Genomic DNA, 24,205 nt, shown 5'->3' with positions numbered 1-24,205 from the left:
CTCGGGTCACACTCGCGCCATCCCAATCTATGCACTGCCACGAGTACACAAGACCCTCAACAACGTGCAATCTGTGATTCTCTGTGCATGAATATGGGCTCTGCACGCAGCAACATATTCTTATATGAATCACACTAATACTTAGCATAACTAACCTACATACAAAGGCAAGGAAACAGAGCTATACAAATATGTAACAGAATACAGCAAATACACGAGCTCCTTCAAATAGGCTAAACATTGCCAGCCACCTGATATATGTAGCTACATTATACCGGGAAAGACACCCTACTTTCCCGACACCTGTGGATCTGTCGCGCCACGCGTTAGACCTCCTTCCATATTTCCAGACACGCGGTTGAATCCAAGACCCGGTGGCGGTGGCCCAAACGCGAATGGCGGCATTCCGTTCGGCGGCGCTGCTCGTGCTCCTCCTGGAAGCATATTCGGGAGTGGTGGCATTCCCAAGTTTGGATCATGCTGCAAATGAGGCGGTGGGAATCCTGCAGGGAAAGGTGGAGGCGGACCATGCATGCCAAAGTATGGCGGGAGACCTCCTGGCGGGAATGGTGGCAAGTTGACTCCTGGAGGAATCATACCCGTCGGGAAGGGAGGATATCCTTGCTGCTGGCCAACAGCATTTCCGGGCCCTCCAAGTCCGTCTGAACGTAGTTGCTGCTTCGATATGTCTTGCGACGATTTCGCATCCATACCGCTACTCAACTGTGGTGATAGAATGCCGCTGTTCGCATTCGGCGAAACAAGTCTGCCAGGTGGTGATGTCTGGGCATTTGGCGCCATCGGCGTTAGCAATCGCTGATTGCCATGCGGGCCAAGCATACGCAAGCCATTCGATCCCAACGGTGGCACTGCCCACTGTAGAAGCGGTTGACTCAATGGCTGGAGGGGTTGTAGTCGAGGATCACCGGGCCCCAGCCGGCCGACGTCATTGAATGATCCGGGACTTCGCCCGATCCCGGGAGGAGGATGTGGCAGACACACATCCTGGCCCTGGCCGTTAGCATCGGTCGCCTTTTGATGCATCATAGGAAGCTGGTGCTGGTGCTGGTGCTGTTGCGATTGTGGTGGTGCCAGTGGCCCTGACGTTTCCGGTCCAGGAAGAGTTTGAGGTGACTGCTGCCGTTGGATTCTCATTTTAGAAGATTGGCTCATCAACCCCATTAAGAACTGTGCATTACTGGAGTCTTTATTTGGATTAGAGGCTTCCATCTTGTCAGAAGCTGCGGACGAATTCGACCGTGAAGCTATCGGTGGGTCACCCGCATTCTGACCTTCTGAACTCGGCACCGTCTCAATTTCTGGTTGATTAAAATTAGTGGCCGCCGCGACAGCAAGCACCTTACCGTCTGCCGACTCCACAGGAGCTGGTGTGGTGTTCCGGCTCGACTTATTTGACTTCGTACCCAACATTACCATAATGCGCTTAAATCCTTCTTTATCATCGTCTGCCTTCGGTGCCAAACTGTCGACGTCCAGCTTGACCTCTGCCGAGGAAGGAGAATCCTCATGACGGGCAACAAGTTTCGACATGATCGAAGGAGCCGAATTCTCTGGCGACCGAACGAGTTCTTCACGGGAATGCTCACGAGATGGCGTACTAATTTGCTCTGGCTTAAAAAAGGATGAAAATCTGGACGACCGCGGTCCTTCTGTCGGCGATTTGACCTTAGTACTTTCAATACCAGCAGACAATTCCTTAATTTCATCTGTAGTGACAGCCTGACTAACAAAACCAAAAAACCGATCCACTCCTCCCGTTCCTGAACTGTACGACGACAGTCCAGCTTTTGAGTCCGATTCTGCCACTGACAAATCGTTCTTCAGTGACTCTGGCTTGGTATCCTTGATTCCTTTTCGTTCATCGTCTGCTGCTTTCATTCTTGCTTTCCAAGCCTGGAATTCTTCAATTGAATGCGCTGTAGGACCTCCGCTCAGCGACTTCAAGCTTGAAGCCGTGGTCGACGGTGGAGCAGCACTGCTCGCCAAGTTGCTGTTCCCAACAGCATGCGCAAATTCGCTATTGCTGAAGTTGAGTCCATCATTCTCCGCCGGAGCATCCATCCACTCTGGGGATTTCTCCATGTATCGATTCGATATAGTACTGTGTCGTTCGCCCTTGGTATCTCGAGGATATGTCTCACGACGGTCCCTTTCCTTCTCCGGATCCCGTTCACGCCATGACACTTCATCTCTCCTCACTGCGCCCGATACGTCTCTTGATCGTCTGTCTCGATTCAATGATTCAGACTTGAGTCCCCTCTCATCGTCTTTACTTTTTCTAAATTTCTCTGAATCATCCGCCCCAAAGCTTTTGCGAGGATGGCGGGAACTAACTTCTTTCCAGTCATCACCATCTTCTTCCCTTGTTGATCGGCGTCCGTATGACGTATTACTCGTCCGGCTGGGCTGGGGTCTGCTAGACGCTGAAAGCCGAGAGCCAGTTGACAATGACGACGACCCACTGGCATCGCGTGAACGTTCAATCCGCCGCGCAAATGAAGAGTCCAAGTCGATCGACTCAGTGCTCTTGTCAGCGTTATCACTTTCTGCACCTTTTCGTAATCCTGAGGATGAGCCAAAGGAAATTTTTGGTGGCCCTAACACAATATCGTCTTGCTCTGATACGTCTGTCAGCTATAGACAATACATCAACCACTTCCGTAGCCTTACTTGATCTTGAACTAATCGGCTTCTTGTCTTTCGAAATATGGCTGTTACTAAGTTGGTCCTGTTATTCACAATTCTCACTGCCACACAGAACTTATGTGTCCTACTATTTTCGAAGCGGGTCATCCTCGCCGCGGTCACGATCTGGCTTCGATAAATTTGCCTTGGGCGGATTAGTTTGCAGGATCGGTGGACTAAAACGTTTTAGTCACAGTTCAAGGAATGAATTCTGCACACGAATAGATATTACCCCATCCATTCTTCATTCGGCTTCAAGCGCTCTGGACGCACACTTAGCGGCGACTCCGCGAGATCTTTGAGCTCTTCCGGTGTGTACTTATACTCCATATCCCACTTCAACAGTCACATACAAAGGATAATATATCAATCGAAAGGATTGAATATACTTCTATCGACGATGTCAGCCCATGGCAACTTTTCGATCAAGAGTGATCACACAACTAGTTAACAAAACTTCCTGATGATCGATGATCCCTTATGGAAGATTATCCGATTGCCTTAAAGCACTTACAATAGAGATGTGGGAAGATGTCGCTGTAGACAAATAGTGACAATAGACTGAATACGTTAATAGCTAACAATAAATTATTAGCGCATTGCAAGCTATGCAGATTCCCAGCGTGGTAATATCTTATTGATATTTAGAAGCTCGCAATCGATATGCCCACGAGATCCGTACTGCAAACATCAATTCACACTTACAAACTATCAAGAACCGAATGATAGATTGCTGCTTATATATGTGCTTGTAATGACACCGTTAGCAGAGCACTACTGCCGACCTGTCTCATGACAGTTTCTTCATCTTGGTACCACCATCATATGCTAATTCAGTATGCGAAAGGCCAATTTGATACGATCATGACGTTGGTATTATTGAGGCATAAGTAAATTTGCAAAAGTGCATACAATCTGTAAACTCTAAATTTCCCTCCATCATTGGATATAGAATTCGCGTGAATTCGTTTCCTCAACGTTAAATGCAGCCTCGTAATGAAAATTTGTCTGCTAGCTACCGGAAACTTCATATATGTAGTGATTGAAACTGTGTTTTAGCAATCCGAGAGATTTCTCAACCGTACGCGCTGTTTTCTTGCGGTTCCGTCGTGGTTACCCGGGGAAGTTGGTAGCACAACAAACACGACGCGTTGAGTTGCGTCGAACATGCATACGCACCCTTGCACTTGCGCTAACTGCAGCTCACACCTCTTCGTTCTTTTAATTTAATTCACAAATATCGCTCATTTTCATCTGTGCCGAATATAGCCCAGAATTATGCCGCCAATAAGGACTGGAGAAAGGCTCCTTTTCCCCGACGAATGTCCTATTCCGAACTGTAGTTCAGGCAGACTGCGATCGATCACCCGCGCTGGGCAACACTTCGCAACAAAGAGACACCGAGATCTCGCTCGAAAGCTAAAGCAGTCTGGAGACTCACAGTATCACGAGGTGTTCTTATCTTGGGCGAGAAATATGAATTATATTAGCCTGCTTAATGAGCTTCCGTCTCGATCTCCTCTGCAACCTCTGTCGCCTAATAGATCAACCACGCGCAAACGAAATAGTCTGCTCTCGGGCAAATCCTTGTCGTCACCGCAGTTAAAGCCGCCAGTCACTAAGAAATTTCAGTCTTCAGTGTCAGCGAATGCAGCATTATCACGAACAAAATCTATGGGTGTCGCGGAAGAGACGCGAATAACATGGCTCCCTCCAGTGGTCGTCAATCCCGTACGGGCTTCTCCAATCTCTTCGTCCTCCATTCCATCGGCAGAAAAGCAAGAACCACCTGCGATTCGATGGGCTACATCTACCGCACATCGTCGTACGCTTTATGAATCTCGCTTGCAAGCATCGCCAGAGAGCTACTATTTCTACGATTTTGAGATGGGACCAGCGACTATATTACGAGGAGCCACGTATTTCTGGAATGACGGAGTTCCAACAACTATGCCACCGCCAGCACTTGTCCCGCAGTCGCTAATACCGCCGGTTGATCAGGATCACGTGGCCCCAGGCTATATCTCTGCTCCCAGTGTCTCTAATTCTCAGTCATTCTTGCCTGTGTCGCATAAGCGACAATCCTCAAGTTGTCCACTCCATAGCACGCAAAATAATGATCCTAGTTCTGATGCAACTGTTCTTGAAGAAAACTGCGACGAGATTGAAGAGTGTCTGCCGCCAACTAGTATGGGCTCTAAACTATTAGTCGCAGATCTTGCGCATACAACTTCATCAGCCGACAGCGAATCCACAGAGGCGGCAATTTTAAGTCCGTCCACTATTCCTGACGATCATTCTATGGACTCGGAGCATGAACCGCAATTGCTTAACGCATTAGTTGGCGAATCGGTGACGTCAAATCATGGACCAGTCGCTGCACAGCAAACAGTACATAGTCTTAGTATGACAGACATCTCTTTATATTTTCATCCTTTGCTTACGCCACATTCTTCACAATCCCATGGAGATTGGCACTCACGCGTGAGCGGTTCATCTGGTAGTTGTGCAACACCGTACCATTCCCAATTGATGTCGTTCACATCACCACCGTCTGGACAAGGAGGATCATTCCAGTCTCCCCGATCGACTACACCTATAACACACCGGAGAAAAGAGCCTACTATGTATGACAGTAGTGTTAGACCGAGGAGTGATATTTACCAGGGGAATGATAATGGTGGACATGGCTACGGCGAAAGTGAACTAGAGAATTAAGTAGCCATCTGAGATCGATTCTAATTTACGTTTCGCGGCGTAAGACGAAATATGGTGCGTCCGCGGGAACAAGGAAGAGTCATGACTAAGCCCCATCTGGACGATCTGTACGAAGAGGGGCAATGTCTTTGCTTGTACGAATTGAGCTCATACCGATTTTGGGGGTTTAGGGAATTTGGTGATATGCATATTTGGGTTTTCTTCATGTTCTCCGGGGCTGGCTTGATGGTAATGGCGTGAATATATTGCGCTTGGATAATAACTATTGGTTTGTACTCATTTGACCCATAATACAGTATTGTTAATTCCACTCTACATTATACTGCCAGAATATCACGAGCCTGATCTAGCAATTCTTTAACTAACTTCTTCGTTGAGTCAGCAACATATGCATTACTTTCCACGGTCTGAACGACCTCAAACACGAAGCTTCTCTCGTAAACAGTAACATCCTATTGCATGTTAGATCTAAGGCCTAAGACATGGCGACAGCCAATATGTACACACCTCTTTTGCTTTCAGAGCCATTATCAGCACATTTAGTATCCAATTAGTCTCTCTGGCATATAAGTCCACGTTACCTGATGGAAGTAGCTGCCGGTATAATGGAATGTCCACTCGCTGCATCGATTCATGGATTTTCACCACCGGTGTCTGTGTCATATATCTTATGGCTGCTTCATAAAGAAAGTGACCAGGATTGGCGAATACCGGAATCAAGTTCGCAAACGCCATAGCAACTATCCGCGGAATGTGCTTCACTGTGACATCATCGCCTAATTCGGATGATTGCGACACTCCGAAATCTTCAGTAATATAATGCAAATTGTACAGGAGGAGACGAATCATATCGCGTTCCTTATACCGAGTATCCTATTTATGTCAGCAACTACCCCAAGACAATAAGTGTCCAATAATACCTCATATAGCGCAATCAACTGAACCAGTGTTCTTCGGGCCATCGCATATACAGATCCGCCACATCCCAAGCACATAATCACGTATCCAATGCAGTGACTCTCCGTCAAGATCTTGATATCCACCAGCTTCCGCGATATCATGTCCATAATGGCTGGTAGCATAAATAATGGATCATACACGGCATATGGATTACTAGAAAACCTCTTAGTCTCGCAGTATTCCATATACGCAGATGTCGACCTCCCAACTGCAGGCGCATAATCAAAAATATCAACAGGCATATGTTTAATACTACTGCCGAAAGTCTTTCCTGATAGCAGAATCTCCAAACCTTCCCCCGCCTTCTTGCATAAACTCACTCGCATCGAGTTTGGTTCATTGACAAACGTATATAGCGCGATCTTAACCGCGGAGTTGAGACTCACGTGTGCATCCATCCTATGGAAGACTTGTAACAGCAACCGATCCGATGGGCCGCATGTTCCAGAATAAAGCATCATCAATCGAGTTGCCACGAAGGAATCGACATGCGCTGTTGGATTCAAAAAGTATAGGTAGTGGATCATACACGCATGTTGGATATTGATTGGACCTGATACTGTATTTGGATAGTCTTTTAAACAGGTCTCACCGTTTTCAACAATCATCTGAAGGAATTTGGCATACTCCAAGTCATCACTCTCCGTAAGCATCAAACTGAAAGCAAACTGCATCACTTCATACTTGCTTATCCACCGACCAATTGCTGCCTCAATCGGTGGATTGACGTACTTCCCGAATGAAAATGCACTTGGAAATTCAGCAAGAAAGTTTGCAGCAGAAACCATTATTGCCAACTGCGCTGCAGAAAGCAATTCGGACTCGGATAAGTATCGAGTGATCCGAGCCACTACAGACTTCATGTACTGATTAGCATCGGCCCTGATGTGCTCTGTTAGTGCGTTATGACGATACATGGCATGAGTGTACGCGATTCTCAGTTCCGAAATGGTTCTGCTGGACTTCTTGGCGACGTGGTCATAGAATAGTGCGTAATCTTCCTCCGTAGAAAGAACCAGTACAACTTTCTTGAAGAACGCAACATCCTGCTCGACTCGAGAAACTTCAGCGTGGGTAACACACTCCAGCAAAATTTTCGCTGCTGTCAAGGGAATTTGCACAATGCCAGTTCTCCGGACATAGATTGCCGATTTATCATCATTTTCAAACATATGTTCTGCAATGGCCCAAGCAAACACAAACAGACTATCCCGATCTAATGTTATGACCGTGTCGGCATAGTTCTCGATGACATAAGAGAAGGCGTCATTCGAGACAGTTATCACCTGCGCTGCCAAATCGTACAGATCTTTTTGCTTGGAGATCAAAACTTTACCCAACAGCTGAATATCGAAGGCGAACGTAATCTCACCCTTAGATGGTAATAGCTTTCGCACTTCCAATGCAAGTTTTTTATCAGAACTGATAAATGCAAGTTCCACTAACTCGTCGACATTCTGAAGCTCACCTAGAACGGAGGGAAAGTGCGTCTGAAGTACAGAGATAACTTCACTGCAGATTCGGGCTGCAATTTTTGGCTTCCTGTATTTCACATTATTTGATAGGATGCTGAGAAGAGCGTCACGGTCCAGTAATGCCAATCCTGGAATGAAATGCTCCATAATCTGCAGCTGCATTAGAAAATTCAGTAAATGTGCATTCAAAGTGCTGGGGTATCTTACTTGACTCGATTTTCTTGCCGTTGGGATCATCTCAAGGACATAGTCATACACGAATCCCAATTCCTCCTCGGTCGGCGTCTTTTTATCCATCACAAGATTCACGAATGCAAAGAATGACTTCGTGAACATAAGTTTTGAAGGACTGTCGTCGCTGGGCATCCACAGCAAATGCTGCCAACAATCTTTTCTTCGAATATACTTCATAGCAGCCTTTCTTAAGTCCCAACTGAGTCGGTTTGCAAGTAGCTGTGCCAGTCTGCAAACCAGCGGTAAATCGTCCCTCTGCAACACGCTATACTCTGCGGCACGGTAAAGCCTGAATAATTCTGAGTACCCGATGTCAGTGAGCTGGGAAATCATTGACTCTATCTGGCTAGCATCTTTCTGAGGTCGGCTGCCCACAGTTGGGAGTATGAAACACAGTGACTCGAAAGCCAATATCCTCCCATCAGATCTCGGTACTCCATAATCGGCGACTGTAGCCGCCATGACAAGGTCAGGTAGACCGCAATACGTTTGTATCTCATTTTCATAGTCCGTATCCTCTACCGGCTTTTCTTTCATAACGAGATTCAACAAAAGAGCTTTTGAGATCTGGAAGTCCTCACCTGATAGACAGAAATCTACGACAATCCTCAAGATCGCGCGCAGCACGAATTCAGTGCCATTAATTTGCTGATTATTGGACTTCACAAGATACTCCCACTGTTCGATAAGCGCAGCTAAAAACGGGCTGAATGACGGGTACTGGGAACATTCTCTAGAGAACAGCTTCACTTGATCAATATATTTAAAAGGTGAACGCAAGCATCGAGCGACAGCTTCGTTAATGAGATACCATATCGTCTGACTGTCCTGCTGACTGGATTTAAACATGATCGCCTTCAGCGACTCAATAAGAATATGGATTGGCGATATTGGAAAGTCTCTCTGAAATAAATATGTCGAGGACGTAATCTTTTCAAGCACTCCAGTAATCTCCGCGAATATTTCACGGTCACGCACAGCAGTGGCGAACATCATAAGATATGTTAGTAAAGAGTATTGCCGGTAATCTGTCAAGAGCAAAATTAGGAAGACTACTCTTTTCGGGCAACGTTGCAACGAACCTGGCTTGTTCCAAAATTTTGCTGGTACGGGTACAATGCTCTGCACGAAGAGTAGATTCCTCATTTCCAATACTAATGCCATGTTGTTGAGATAAATGGAAGTCTCAACGGACATATCACTTGGTACAACATGTAGAATGATGTCCATCATCCGAGCAGATAAGTCGACCTTGGCTGTCGCGGAAATATCTGGAAACGTTGCTACGTACAACCGCAACCATTTTGAAACAAGTAACGTGAAATCATATGCCGTGTTCAAGGTCGCCATGGAAGCCACCGTTGTGATATCTGGAAGGCGTCGATATATCTCTTCTAGAAGTGCTGACTTGTCTGATATCCAGCCGTGGCTATCGTACACGGTAACGACTTTCTCTAGTTTCAACAACGCTTGCACTTGTAGATTCAAGAGGAAGTTGCGGATAAGTTGACTCTGACTTTGCATCCCGCTTTCGAGTATCGATCGCGTCAATGGAGACGGCAGGATGTTCTCAACAACAATGTCCACTGCAGGCGGGAACTCAAATACTTGACTACTGTCAATCAGCATCTCTGGGACGGGCAACGCTATGACTTTTGAACATAGTGTGAACCACTTCAAAAATCCAGCCGTCGGTTTAGACACAATCCGTAAACTATTAGAAGAAGTGTATGCCGCGACGATTTCCGGACAAGACCTGAAAATTTCCATGAGCAATTGTTCTTGATTTCTGTCACTGGGGTTTAGCATCTTAGAGAATTCAAGCAATACCCGGTTATGAACTCTATGAGACTTCCTCTTTTCGTTGTTGTCAAGTGCTCCAGGTAAATACCATCCTTTATCTTCAAACCTCACACCACATTCTGTTCGTGTACATATATTTATGATCATGTCGTATGTGACGCTTAGTCTGGGCCCATGACTTATTGGCAGAGATTGTGGCAGAGATTGAATGACTTTGCAAATATGCAAAATGCGTCCAAGTACCCACTCCGTGAAAAAAGAGGTCTTAGTAGACTTTGGAAGAGTCGTATCCATCGCCTGGACATAAAGCGTATGCAACAAATCCGCTAATTGCTCAGGATCATCAGACGCCACGCTCTTAAGCCATGGCACAATCAGCTTTCTATGAGCAAGGAAATCGGCACGGGCGTTGGACGAGCAATTCTTCCAAAATGTCATAAGGAGCTCAATCATGTAATAACGAGTACTCTTCTGTGTTGACTTTCCTTTCTTGGCACTGTACCCGGCACCAGGGGAATGCGCGGATAAATGACTAGGTTGCTTTAGCGGAACGAGCAGCTTCGGTAGGACTGCAAGTGAGAAATCAAATGCAAAATATGTGTCATCTGCCAATAATCCTCTCTCAAAACCAACGATTTCTTGTAACAGTTGAAGAGTCGGAATGACTGAAGATGGCCGCTGAGTGTAGAGAGCGCGATATATTAGTTTGAGATGATCGTCGAGAATCAGGCCAATTATATGCGATCCTTGAGCCTTAAATATTCGTCCCCACGACATTAAAATAAGTAGCTTCTTTAGTCGAACGCTCGCGTCAATAAATGATGAACTTGTGACTGAAGTCTGTTCGAGAATTAAACATAAAAATTCCATAAGCCCCAGATAAATAACGTTACCTGTCCTAGAGTGGCCCATGCTGCCACAAGCTGATCCGACAAGCCGCCTTCTAGATTCGTCAAAAGCAGACCCATATTAGGAAGTTCATCTTCAGGATGCTGCGGAAATTCGTCGGGAGGGCCCAAAATGGTGTCCAAAGTAGCAAAGGCCGGATCGAGGATCTTGTCGTTATCATTGACAGCATTGCTCCTGCCACTGCGGGAACGTTTCCCCGTCATGATACTTTATCCACAAACTTCTCTAGGTATTGCGTCCGGATACTAGCATATCGAGCTCGGCGCGATGTCCATTGCTATGATCCGTAGAATTGGAGGTTGAAAACTTTGGAAGCCAAATTGAGCCGCACATGTCACGTGGCAGTATCATAGAGTAAAATATCTTGTGGCACATATTATTATGTGCTTGATCGTTAAGTTGATGACCTTAGTGACACAAGTAGACCTCGCAGTCCGCCGCTATGTCTGAGCTGATACGACATGACATTAACATTAATCTGTTACAGAAGTTCTTTGAAATGTCCATTGTTCATTGCATTTATAATTACATTCACCATGTGTAAGGCGGGAACGCTGAGGAAATTTTAGACACCACTCTCCGTACTATTACAGAGGCTACGGTCGTGAACAGCTAATTTCTGGTCGAAGTCTTGCCTACCCTCGAGTGAGCTCAGACTGGAACGGATACTTACGGGCTTTACGGCAATTTGAATACAAAAGACTGACAAATAGCTCGTTAGTGGGAACATTCTGATGCCTGCAGCTTAACTTTAGAATATGACTTGTATATATATCTACCCTAACAACATGATGGTTCGATTTCCCAGGTGGCCATCCGTAGAAAGACGCGACAGGTGCTCAATGATATAAAGTCAAGTGGCGCACTTGCGGTTTGCCAAAGTGAGAGAGTAGTGAGATCCTATAGCAACATAGATACGTTTAGAGATGACGTGACGTTCTGTTTGTATCGATCTACTATTGTTTTCAGCTTAGGAAGCAACCGTTTCCTTTCCGAATCAATGCAACTGCATAGCCAACTGTAGATAACTGCAGATATTAGATAAGTAGCAGTGTAGCATTTTGTCATTGAATGTCATGATGGAATCCCGTGTGAAATCGAAGGCGAGGTGGCCCAACACATATTGTTACAGATATTTGAGAATTTGATATGGACGGCCGGAGGAAACTAGTACTTTGGCGTGTACGCACGGCACACACTGGCGCCACAAACTGTTGTTTACCGGCCAGCCGACGCGGGTAGACACCAGTGAACAGCTCGCAAAAGATATCGTACCCTAATTTAGAGGCAGCTGTATGCCAGGGTCCTATTTTTGACTGACCAAGCGGGTAAATGTTCGCGCGATTATATTTAGATCGGTGTTTGCGGAGTAGCCGCATGGTCACGAGGGCGGCGCTTACTTGCGATAAGCTTAGCCTATTGATGCAGTCACTGCAGCAATGTAAGTCTGAGACTGCAGGTGCACATGGTCACATCAACTCTGGCTGGCGTGGAACTGCCGCCCCAACGGAGATGTCCTTTCTAAAGCGAAGTCGGATATCTAGCGGTACAAGAGGAGGGTGCCTAACTATGCCGGTTAGAGAAACCAACTTGGGCAGTGCGATCAAACCGCAGAATCAGAGCTTCCCGTGAAGCTAAACCTGGGCAATCGGTCCCAGAGTAAAATGATGACTTCACAGCGCATCGCGTTATGTCAGTATCCGACGTTCGGACGCGCAACGTCAAATAGTGACGTCAAGACAATAGCACGGCGCAGACGGATACGGCTAAGGATGTGGCGATGCGATGGCTGGCGGGGTGGGGTTGGGGCAGCGCCAGCAAAGGACAGCAAGAGCTCGCCGCCAGTCGCCGATGGCCACGGCACGATGATGTTTGATGACAGACGACTTGTTTAAATTTAGCCACTATCTGTCTGCCGATGATTCCGCCAACCCAGATGCTGTCACTCTCGTCCCGCGTAGATGACATTTCATGGTTCTGCTATAGCATCCGAAAGATTATATTTGGAAGGCGACTCTTTCAGTTATTCTTGGGCATGAAGGCTCGGCGCCGAACACCACTCCATCGACCGTATATGACGTCAGATCTACTGCAATGTGTAGCCTCTCAGATTATTAATAGTCGCTACTCACTAAAACTCGGATCATATGCTCGTATCCACAAATTATCTGGAGAAAACACTTCGTGCAAGATGCGATAACAGCCGTCGCCGCCCTAACTCGAAGCTAACTCGAACTCGCCTACCAAACGAAAATTTTCTAAAAATTCAATATCGACGACACGCGACTATGACGGACCAAGTCGGCTACGAAAGATAGTACCGTATCCCATACATCGCCGGCTGGCGGACTACCGTACCTACGAATCTCAGCGGGCGGGGCGACCTCCACATTTATCAACCCTCTCGCCGGACGACCCATGTCTGGCCGGTAGGTCTAGCTTGCTACCAACACGAAGATCTTCTATCCTCTGCACTTGTGAACCAAAATTAAAAGCTACTTGCGCCATGTGCAACGACTTGCAAAGCTGAGATCCAACAAGTCGGTTTAACCATTCGTCACCGTTGACGTCATCGTACTCGCACGACGGAGGAGTAGCTGCGGCTGTCGCTTCCGCCACTGTAAATCCGAACCAATTAACGGTCTCTCGCGGAGCCAAAAAAACTCCTCTTCTGATTATTTTATGCGCTTTTTCTCTTCAGAGTGGTTGCTTTCCAGATTTGAAAGTTTATTAGTTCGACCTCTGAAGGATGCAGAGCGACAATATTAATATACGTCTCGGATGACAAGCATTCAGAGAAGAGCAAATTATTACAAGACTCGCTCTCGAGAAACTCTCGGCAGGGTGTCCCGGGACCTGGCACCAAAAAACTCAATCACTAAGTTGGTCGTCACCTGTGAAGCCCGTCACGGTGTTCTACAACTCTGTAGCATTACTTAAACTGTTCGAGGGCTAAACTGGCCATCATTCGGACAATACGCATGCAAACTAGGCACTTCGTCGGGCATTTGAGAGAAAGCCGGAGCTACACCCCAAGGTTATTAATGATCATCCGTAACAGTCTACATAAGCAGAGCCATCTACAGATCCGGCAACTAGTGTACATATTAGAGGTATGTAACAACGTGTTCAAGATAGAGGTATGTAACAACATGTTCAAGATCCGAGTTCGAAACGTTGTCAGCTCAAACCTATCGAGAGGCGAATCCGTGATCACGCTCGCAGCGCCGTCGATCCGATCTCCACGATCGCCCGTCGTTGTTACTATGACCCGTGTGCCTGGCTAAATACCCTAAAGGCGATCTTTCTAGTCATCACAATATCGAAGAGCCTTGAGAGCCGCCGGTACACGATGTGCTCTGCAGCACGTCTCTGCGACGATCAGAGCGCTCATGTCTGAGGCTCCCGGACCGATGCACCTGCACATATTCACAATCTTTCTGACTAGTTTGCGCTGCAGATCAGAGTGCGTGTTGTAGATCGCTAGACCATTTGATATATTACTATGCCTTGCCCACGTTATTATTGACCAATATTTCTGCATTTCAGCATCGGGGCAAAGATGTCACCCAACTCCTGTCTAACGTGACTTCGGTGGCGTCGCTAGCTTTCGTCTCGTTTCCGACGCGAAAGCGAAGATGAACTAGCCTTCTTTGGAAAGAGCCGCAGATCCCAAGAATTTATTCTCTCTGTTTTTGCATTTTCTGCACAGTACCGAATGCAATTGTTGCTGTGATGAATATTTTATAAGTAGTGTCGTCCCGGTCCAATCTTGCCATTTCTGAATCGCCACAGTTTTGCCAGTATTAATCTTTCAGCCGTGCGAGCTTTTCGGTGACCCCAGCCGCCGGGGTTAAATTGGTGGAAACTAACTGTTCAAAAACGCGAATCGGAAAGTTAAGAAACAAGGAGGCGTGCTGCTGGCAATCCGTCGGCAATTTTGATAAATTCGGCTAACACACGCAGGCGCGAAATTACACTGTTGCCCCTGCCACTTTCCCTACAAGCCCTATTCGCAACCAATCAGGTGAACCCATCTCAGCCAGAGAGTTGTGTGAAACTGCTCGAGAACAAACGACATTTCTCGCAGACGTATCGGAATATAATGTAAATTGTAAAAATTACGAGAACATTGAAATCTATCTGCGGAGAAATGTTTGGATATTTTGTGTAATGTACACCGCCAGCGAGAGTTCATTTTACTCGGAATGTGCCGCCTGACTCTTGCGCCTGTCCGTCTGCTCTGTCAAGACTATCGGCAATGTATAAATCACAAGTGCCTCACGATATGTGTGCCTAACGAGTTTGTAAACAATGGGACCCATCGCGCCGCTGTTGCCGGTCTGGCGTTGGAATGAGATGTCTAATTCGTCTCTGAACAACGAAGGTTAAGGTTCAGACCAGCCAAGAACTAGCAAGGTATGCCACATGCAACAGCTAATTGCAATTTGAACAATTTGCGTGCAATTTCCTCTGTGTCAAATGTCAAGCGTGCACACTAGAACAGATGCAGGCAGGAATTGACATGACAGCGCGACAGGCCAGGGTAAGTCTGGCTTGTTAAGGTTGTGCCGACAGCCGCGCTCTGACGCGACGCGTCAACCTAAGTCGCTAGTGTTTACATACTGCACGCATTCTCCACAAAAGCGCGACGTCAACGCGTGTCATTCCAGTCCGCGGCACGCCATCAGTCGTTGTGCGTACAAAGCCAGCTATTATTGAGCTTGGCTGTCTGGTTGTCGAACCGTAACAAAGCAGCGTGCGTGCGTCGATCAGGGTTAGCCATGGCGCCCATGACACTTCCGAAAATGGAAACAATGGAGACAAGTGGGATTCTAAACATCTCAATTGGGCTTGTCTAAGTGTTTTGTCTTACAAATGCCAGGAGGATGACGGTTTGTCGAATGGGTCCGTCGCACGAAAGGGGGACGAGGGGTCGACCAAATAAACGTAGCCATGCATGGCTCACAGGAGGTGGGCCTACCATCTGTGAGCTGAAGACTCAAAACAGGGATGAGCGCGACAGCTTCACCCTCCGCTGCCCAGTACGGGCAGTACCGCTCTTCGACGTGAATCCGAAGAGTACGGTATCCTGCTTTAACAGTGCGGAGATTTTCTGGCTCTGCAGAGTAATAGCCGACTATCAGGGTCCGCCGGCGCCGCGTCTCTTGCATTTTCATAATAATGCCTCGACTCGCCGGTTTTGCTGCATGCTATCATTACCGGCGTCACCAGCACGCATTATATATCGTAATATATCTTATCCTTTCTATAAAGCTATCGTTAATTAGTCTCTGACATAGAAGAAAGTCCAGCACTTAACTACAACTTGAACCCTGTGCGAGTACACGGCTCCGGTGTATCCCAGCGCGTATAACTATAATTTCCATTTACGCAGATATTTTTCTTTTTAGTTGTATTCTGGCGCGACTTTGCGATCAATCTCGGACATGACGGATGTGTCTAGAGGAAATTAAACAACACGAATCCCGTCGCTGACATATGTAAAATTGATTATCGGCTGCCGCAAAAATAATCCTCCGGCGGTGTGAGGACAGTTCACAAAACTAACTTTTCCAGCCACTGTCGACTCGACAGAGACGCAGATGCGCGGGCCAGCTTTAGTTTAGGAGACGGCTACCCGACTTTTGAGCGAGTCCGCGAGTGAAGTCATGGGCGGCTGACGCAGTATTTTGCTTAGGCTTACGAGAATCTACGGGAAATTTGCTGCACATCTTCGAAGTAACTCACCATTTCATAAAGCTAATCGTCATTAAAAGAGCAAACGACTTTACAACTGGCCCTATTGGCACACTATTATCCGAAGTAACTTAACCAGCACTATGATGCCAGCAGTGGATGTTTCGCCAGCGGCGGTAGGTTAAGGTTAAAATTGCCGATTCCAAGTGACGGTGTAATAGGAAACTTGATGTTATTAATCTTGCGGCCAAAGTTCAAAGCATCCTCCACGGCACCAACGAATCCCTAGTTTTTGATGATGTGGCGAGAAACCCAACAGAACGGGCTAACTACATCGTTGAGTTGAGAAATGCCGCCCTGGCCCAGTCCAGCGGCTAGGACCGGAGAGCATGTGCTTGTGAGTTTTTAACGGGTCAGCGGTGCAACTCAATCCCCGGATTCTGTAATCGTCCGCGACCGATTCGCTATCGTCTCTGGCACAGTTGCGGGAATAAAATACCTTCCTGTATCAGAGAAGTTCTCAGTACACATTAGGACTTATGTGATATTACCACTAACGCAGCATGCTGTCTAGGAGTCGTCAATCTCGCCGTCATCCATCGATCCAAATGCGTCCATGGACTGTGATCCACACTAATGAAGGCGTTTGCATAATTTCGAATTTGCCCTGTCCCTTGCACCAGCTCTGGCGGCATCTGCATAAGAAGGTTCTGGGTCGTGTATTTCCGAGCAGGTAAGTCTTGATCGGGCTAGCCCCAGCTGCACCTCTTAGCCAAACCCAAGTCTTACTTCCGTATTAGACGCGTGCTAGATTGCAAGCGGAATAGTTGCGAACTTTGCATCGTAAAGGTTTGTTTTTATTCTAGTACCGTAACACGATAAATACTCTACCAAAATAAGTGGTAACTAATATGATATTTGGACACACTGATATCCTTTGGATTTTCATGTTCATCAGCAGAGCACCGTAGGCGTCATGCGCAGCAACGGCCGCATCATGGACAGACTATCAAATATATTGGCTTCTTGTTCATTGCTGCTCATCGAGACCGCAAAATCGTCATTGGAACAACAGGTAGCATGACCGATATGACCGTCACGTCATATATATAGCTTGTGAGGCTAAGCATGGGCAAACTAGGCTAAGCATGGGCGGTTTGCGCAAAACAGACTAGCGATTCTGGCAGTCAACTTCTTTATCAGTTATCTGACCAGTTTATCAAAGGCTGCGGGCCGCCTTTTATCTATGAAAAGCTGTGCCGCGTCGAGGGCGAATAGAGCGCTGGCGCCGTGAAGTGTTTCAGGTGTCGATCATATTTCCTTTTTCCGAAGCCCGCCGGAGCATTTTAACTCCGACGCGTAATTGAAGTTTCCCACTGTGAAAATCCCAGACTCCTATTCACAACCTATTTAGTAGCGCTCATTAAACTGTATGCCAGTTAGACGTTCAGAGTAGAATGGAGAACCGATGTCAGATATCATTCCTTTCATCGGAGACTAAGTCGACCGAATGTTTACGTCTTAACGTGTCATAATAATGACGTATTAAATATCTGACTGATAGAGGCTTGGCGAATTATCGATTGTATTCTTAATCACGGTCGACAGAGGCGACGGTTAATAGTGGCAGCATGGCACGATGGGCTGTGCTCAGAAATGAGTGGTGTCACTCGGGCAAAAGAAAAAAACCCATTCCAATAACGGTCAAGTGTAGTTAACTCGTCATATAGATCGTCGCCGTGTCATTTCTAATTGTCTTAAGAATCACTAAGCTCCGACAGGTTGAATCTGTCTCCCGCTGCTGCATAATGTGCATAAGGGTGGTAACTAAGGAAGCAATAGCAGTCCAGTCAGCGGGGTCAGTTGTCCTAGGAGCCCACGAGATCCTCAATTCAGTGTGATAGACAGTCATACGATCGACGGAATAATATTAGCTGCGGTGAGGGTCTCACAAGCAGTTTGACGATGGACGAGTGGGCGAAGGCTAATAATAGGCGGGCCCGGTGGGTACACAAGTTGGAGCGGTACCAAGATACAAAGCGTTTCCTCGTACCACAGAACTTACAAGAGGCGCAGAAGTTTGCTGCAGCTCTGTTCACAGTTCACACGTGCGCCGTTGTGACCGCGCCGCTCCACTGCGGTTCTTGCCGACGCAGTCACCCAGATTGGCCAGAGTGACAGCATAGGCGCCTGGTAGTAGCCCTAACCTGAGCTGGAACTACGCAGCTGTGCTGCCGCCCGCTGTTTTCTTTTCACGCCCGGCTGCCCTCGTCCATCGCATCTCTCGCACTCTTCCTTTTTCTCGCGCTCCCTCAACTGTTCTCGCCACGTTTCCCACGCGACTTGCGCTCATCGTTGTTCTCGTACTGCTCCTGAGAACCCGTCTAGCCGCTCTTCGCTGCGCCCCGTTCCATCATCCACTGTCGGCTCGATCTTCTGTGTGTCGAGTGGGAATCCAGGCACCGAGTCTCGCAGTATAATATAACACCTGCTCCGCCCGCTTCCCTCTCCCTCAGTCACTCGTTTAGTTCCAGCCCCCCGCCTCGGTCGACCTGTGCCGGCTCTTGATCGCTACTATATTGCGTCTTATTCCGCTATTTTACAATAATTTAACGACCGCTCAAGTCTCGGGCTTGTTATCTAATTTCGCTTTTCACCTTGGTTCAAGACCAATTCCCTCGACACACAGCATAATGCGTTCAATAATAAGTAGAGTCGTGCTAGTCACATTAATATTTGGTGTTTCTATCATACAAGCTGTTCAGTTTTCAGACGCTCCACGTATGTTCGCCTTTTAGATGATTTCCTGTCTGATTTGTACTTCCGGTGGCCGAACGTGCGTGCAGTGGCCCTGCTAACTGCCGCTACGTTGTGACTCGTACCCGCGTCCAATTCTTCCTCTGGCGAGAATCTGTTCTGGGAGCGAACACAATAGCTTTACCACCAGCTGAAATTATGTGATGGACTTTTTGTGATGACTAACAATTGTTTTATTTAGCATGCTACAAACCTTGCATAGATAACACGAAAATCATATCGGAGTGCGACAGAAATGATTTAGAGTGCTTGTGCCGGGATTCTGTGTATCAGCTTGTATGTACTCTCACCGGATAAAGAAGCTGGAAGACTGTTAACAAGTCGATAGGGCATTTCAGGATGCTTTCACTCCCAATGCGCCAGTCAGGATTTATTATTCGCGCAAAACTTAGCCACATCAGACTGCGTGCGATTCAACATTCAGCCCGGCGCAAACCCACATATCGCCAGACGCGACACTTTGGAGAAGTATATGAAACGCCAGCTGTCCTCGGGAATGCTCTCCGGATCGCAGTCGTTATCTCTTTCATCCACCCGTTTATCTCTTTCATCCACACGTTTGTCATCGTTCTTCTCGTCATCAGGCTCGTCCTTCGGAACAGGTGCGTTCTCGACGTTTTCCGCGTCCACGACTTCGTATGCTCCTCCTCCAATTGAGGCCAGGCACATTGTCAAGCGGATGCAGGACTATGGGATGAACGAGTGTGGTCAGTCCTGCTTTTACTCAAGGCTCGCCGCCGTTGCATGCGACCCGACTGACCTTGCCTGCGTTTGCTCGTCGGCTTACTTCAACGCAGTCACTGACTGCTTAGTCGACTCATGCTATGATCAGATCCCACTGGCATTCCAGGTTCGACCAGCGCTATGTGCTGCGCCATGATTACATCTTGTATGTGCTTAATATTCTTGTAGTCACAGTAAGTTCTGGGTTATGGGTTTGTTCATTGCTGGTATCTATCTTGATATCTTCCTTATCATGTTTCTATATATCGGGGTTACTTCTTTCATCACCTACTTTGTATTAATGTATTTACTTAATTTCTTTCCTCGTTTTACACCTATCTTTGTACTTTTTACCTCTCTATTCTTATGGTGTTCCACTAATGGACCTTGCTTTGAATCGATTTTTGCTTTACGTTGGGCAGGCAGATCCATTGTGGCCAGAAAAGTCACAATGACGTGAGATGCAGCGCTCAAGCGGGAAAATGGAACTTATAGATTTTGGTTGTACTTTTTGTATCTTTTTGTGCAGCAGGGACTTTATACTTTTATTGGCATATTTATTTTGCCTTGGATTGTTACGTGATACCGGATATGCAGTTGCGGGGACAGCCAAAAGGTACCAGAAATGGCATGATAGCAGTCGGGTGGTTGGCGTAGTCCATCCGCATTGGGATTTATTTCAATTAATTTATCTCAAGATTTGAACGTGTGACTGAGAACGTCGTGTTATGTATGAATTTCTCGATTTAATGTAAAGCCATATCTTTTTACATACATCAACTGCGGCTAACGCTGCATGTTTATTAGTGCCATCATATAACTTGGCCGAGGAGAACCAGTAGAATTAGTTCTTATCTAGTGTATTCGTCTTGTGATAAGTCGTAGATGTATCGGCGGATGGCGATGATGCGTTGGGCTATGAGTTAATCAAAACTATTGACTAGACCACTTGAATCAGCGTAGCAGGCCCTCCAGCTAGCCCTTATTACTTGCTTTCCCTGGCCGCGTACTCCAAGTTAACGAAATCGAATTCTTTTTGTTTGCTGCAATAGAAAGCAACTAAATTCCTGTTACTCTATCACATGAGAGATCTACTGGTGAACCAGGCCAGTCCGCGGCACTTCACGGTCGGCATACCTCCTCATATTCACATATCCATAAATCCTCCCGACCATCGTTGGCTACCTTTGAGCACGTGGCCATGTTCATCCTCGCGTGAGAGTGTAGCTCAAGAACACATACGATCTTCCAGCCACGCGACGGGCAGTTTTGCTTCTCGCGTATGCTCGGCGAGATTGACCGACGGGAGATCCTCACCTTTAGCTGCACCTTTAGCTGGCGGGCCGGAAGGGGCGATGACTGCCTACAAGTCCCGGTAGCGTTCCGTGACGTCCCTACGACCTGATTGATTCTGTCCATCGTACCAGATCATACTATTTGGAAGGGCGGTTGGGTCAGATCACAGGGGTGGTGGGGTTCCTCTTGGCTTAGGGTTGGCCTCTATGGTCATGCCTGGTTCGTAGTGGATCTGCACGCGTGGAGGTAACTGTGCTATTGTCTGTCGGTATAGAGTATAGCTGAATGTTCCTATTCCATTATTGAGAACGCTTATCCGCATAATGAAAGGATTTACGTTTATCACACTAGATCCATCGTGACCGGCCAGGACTTGATCGCAAGTGATAGACACCCGGCCAGCCATTGGTACGTACACTCTCGCCAGATACCAAAATTTCGCGTGAGAGTTAGAAACTGAAAGGAAACTCCATATTATGCCAGATAATCGGAGAGAATTGTAAAATAATGTAATTAGTGAGCCGACCCAACTGGTTCGACAACTTGCCCCAGTCCCAACAAAAGGCTGCTAAGCCTCAGCAGAACCCTAGCCCTTCCTCGGAGTCCTATGAGCATCGCTGAATTTGTAGAGATCGCCTGTGCGGTGTGTGGCTTGCGTGCCGGGTTTTAGTGCAAAGCCACAGGGGTCCAGTCCAATTCGACTGTCTCGACAAGCGGGGCACAAGCGGAAGTGCAAGCTTCTATCTTGATCAATCGGTGCCTACTGATTCTCAATTCGTCGTCATTAGCAACCATTATTAGACTTTCGAGCTCATTGTTTAGTTGGGTTCATATCAGGCCATTTCTGAGGTGGATTTAGCCATTGCAGGGAATTTAGCAACTGCAGGGAAGCGCTTTGTCAACTTACAAATTGTCAAATCGCGATACGGCAACAATCAACGATGTCTGGGACCCGATTAGCAAAGTTAACAGCGTCACTCGCCCTTCGTGCTCATAGGCCTCGCGTCTTGCAACCTATTCCTGCTCTGGTTGCGACTGTTCCTCGTCGTTCAGCTGCTGTCGCTGTTCCTGAAGACCATGTCAGTCGCGCGTCCCAAGGCCCACCGGTAGACATCAGGACTCCTGAGAATGGGGACATTCGTTCAACTTTAGAGAAAGCGGTGTCTGCGCATGGACCGAGAAACACCTGGACTCGTGAGGAGATTGCCGCGATATATGACACGCCTTTGATGGACCTAGTCTACAACGCGGTATGAGCTGCCATTATCGAAAAGAATATTTGAATGCTAACAAACAGGCAGAGCACCGTTCATCGCAGATTCCATGATCCGTCGCAGGTCCAGCTATGCACTCTTCTGTCAATTAAGACCGGCGGTTGCACAGAGGATTGCTCGTACTGCGCGCAATCTTCCCGATACGATACCGGCCTCAAGGCATCCAAGCTCGTCACGATGGGCAGCGTGCTTAAGGCTGCTCGCATCGCCCGTGACAACGGATCTACTCGATTCTGCATGGGCGCAGCATGGCGAGACATGAAGGGCAGAAAATCTAACCTGCGTGACATCAAAGAAATGATCCAAGAAGTCCGTGGTATGGGCATGGAAGTGTGCGTGACTCTCGGTATGCTCGACGACGCACAGGCAAAGGAACTAAAGGATGCCGGGCTGACCGCGTATAATCACAACGTCGACACGTCCCGCGAATTCTACCCGTCAGTCATCACCACCCGCAGTTACGACGAGCGTCTGAACACAATCGAGAACGTCAGCCAGGCAGGAATAAGCGTGTGCTCGGGAGGTATCTTGGGATTGGGCGAGAAGAAGGAGGATCACATTGGCTTGATTTACACCCTCTCTACGCTACCTAACCATCCTGAATCCGTGCCGATCAACACTCTTGTGCCAATTCCTGGAACTCCTCTGGGCGATAACAAGCCTATCGAGTTTAAGTCTGTCCTGAGGACGATCGCGACCGCGCGTATAGTCATGCCAAAGTCCATAGTGCGACTAGCAGCTGGCAGAATCACGCTGTCAGACGAGCAACAGGCTTTGTGTTTCATGGCCGGTGCTAATGCTATTTTCACCGGTGACAAGATGCTGACAACAGATTGCACTAGCTGGGATGAAGATAAGAATTTGTTAGAGGGATGGGGCTTGCGGCCAATGAAGAGTTTCGAGCGGCAGTCGGCTAACCCCGAGATGGTTGATACTGCGGAGGACGCGGCTTTGGAACAAGGGAACGCAAAGGCATTGTTTGGCACTGAACGACCGTTCCAGCAGGTGAAGCAGGAAACTGGCACGTCTTCGTAGATGGCACTTTAGGGTAGAGTTAGATTCTAAAGTAGATTTGGAATATTTGTTTGAAATTGTATGCATTCCTGGTTACCCGTCACCCTAAATGTGCTTGTACTGCAAGCACGAGATGCTGCAAAGTAGAGAAGCATATAATTCTGTAACAACTGATTATATTACACCTGAACCATGCATGTACCTTACAGTACCTACTTAATACTTGTAGCTCTAATGCCAATCTGTGCATCACCATCAGAATGTAGCCAAAAACATGCAAATGGGCCAGCCAAATTGAGTTGTTATCAACTTTCGCCAGTCGAGGCAGAAGGAATTTTTTGTTTACCAGTCACTCCCAGTGCAGCACAAAATGGCAGCACCTGTACTAGCAAATTGGATATTGCCGATTTCACTAATCCACGCATCTACACCAATGTAGCAGCCCGGCATTTGAGCGATCGCCGATCAATGCCACTGCGTTGAGAACATTTCCCGACACTGTTTCCAGAACTTGCTTCGTCACGCTACCGGCCATTCTACTGACAAATTGCAGCACCGTGATCCGACTGCCGACTA

At 47.3% G+C, this 24,205-nt stretch overlaps 6 protein-coding genes across 6 annotated transcripts; 3 read left to right on the top strand and 3 right to left on the bottom strand.

The window, feature by feature from the left end:
• Positions 1-81: 81 nt before the first annotated feature.
• POJ06DRAFT_255453 (uncharacterized protein) lies at positions 82-3,496 on the bottom strand. Its single transcript, XM_056187897.1, has 5 exons — positions 3,412-3,496; positions 2,939-3,283; positions 2,796-2,882; positions 2,692-2,738; positions 82-2,639 (listed from the first exon to the last, which is right to left on the bottom strand). Exons 2-5 carry the CDS (start codon positions 3,034-3,036, stop codon positions 289-291), a joined length of 2,583 nt encoding a protein of 860 aa, XP_056043565.1. The 5' UTR covers positions 3,037-3,283; positions 3,412-3,496; the 3' UTR covers positions 82-288.
• A 396-nt stretch (positions 3,497-3,892) lies between these two features.
• POJ06DRAFT_255449 (uncharacterized protein) lies at positions 3,893-5,656 on the top strand. Its single transcript, XM_056187896.1, has one exon. The coding sequence runs from the start codon at positions 3,985-3,987 to the stop codon at positions 5,422-5,424; it is 1,440 nt and encodes a 479-aa protein (XP_056043564.1). The 5' UTR covers positions 3,893-3,984; the 3' UTR covers positions 5,425-5,656.
• Positions 5,657-5,741: 85 nt separating this feature from the next.
• POJ06DRAFT_198307 (uncharacterized protein) lies at positions 5,742-7,058 on the bottom strand (the record flags this gene model as incomplete). The annotated part of the gene is made up of 3 exons (XM_056185099.1): positions 5,742-5,876; positions 5,932-6,297; positions 6,345-7,058. 3 exons carry the CDS (start codon positions 7,056-7,058, stop codon positions 5,742-5,744), a joined length of 1,215 nt encoding a protein of 404 aa, XP_056043563.1.
• Positions 7,059-8,595: 1,537 nt separating this feature from the next.
• Positions 8,596-10,673, bottom strand: POJ06DRAFT_282113 (ribosome 60S biogenesis N-terminal-domain-containing protein; the record flags this gene model as incomplete). The annotated part of the gene is made up of 3 exons (XM_056189997.1): positions 8,596-8,618; positions 8,675-9,121; positions 9,176-10,673. The coding sequence occupies 3 exons, from the start codon at positions 10,671-10,673 to the stop codon at positions 8,596-8,598; spliced, it is 1,968 nt and encodes a 655-aa protein (XP_056043562.1).
• Positions 10,674-19,094: 8,421 nt separating this feature from the next.
• POJ06DRAFT_124579 (uncharacterized protein) lies at positions 19,095-20,354 on the top strand. The gene is made up of 3 exons (XM_056184283.1): positions 19,095-19,286; positions 19,504-19,598; positions 19,651-20,354. Exons 1-3 carry the CDS (start codon positions 19,199-19,201, stop codon positions 20,200-20,202), a joined length of 735 nt encoding a protein of 244 aa, XP_056043561.1. The 5' UTR covers positions 19,095-19,198; the 3' UTR covers positions 20,203-20,354.
• A 1,646-nt stretch (positions 20,355-22,000) lies between these two features.
• On the top strand, positions 22,001-23,876 carry POJ06DRAFT_276398 (uncharacterized protein). The gene is made up of 2 exons (XM_056189686.1): positions 22,001-22,591; positions 22,643-23,876. Exons 1-2 carry the CDS (start codon positions 22,283-22,285, stop codon positions 23,648-23,650), a joined length of 1,317 nt encoding a protein of 438 aa, XP_056043560.1. The 5' UTR covers positions 22,001-22,282; the 3' UTR covers positions 23,651-23,876.
• Positions 23,877-24,205: the final 329 nt, after the last annotated feature.

The sequence above is a fragment of the Lipomyces tetrasporus genome (assembly GCF_029532465.1).
Source record: "Lipomyces tetrasporus strain NRRL Y-64009 chromosome Unknown POJ06scaffold_6, whole genome shotgun sequence".
In the NCBI taxonomy this organism is placed as follows: Eukaryota; Fungi; Ascomycota; class Lipomycetes; order Lipomycetales; family Lipomycetaceae; genus Lipomyces; species Lipomyces tetrasporus.
This window is presented reverse-complemented; position numbering and strand designations above follow the sequence as displayed.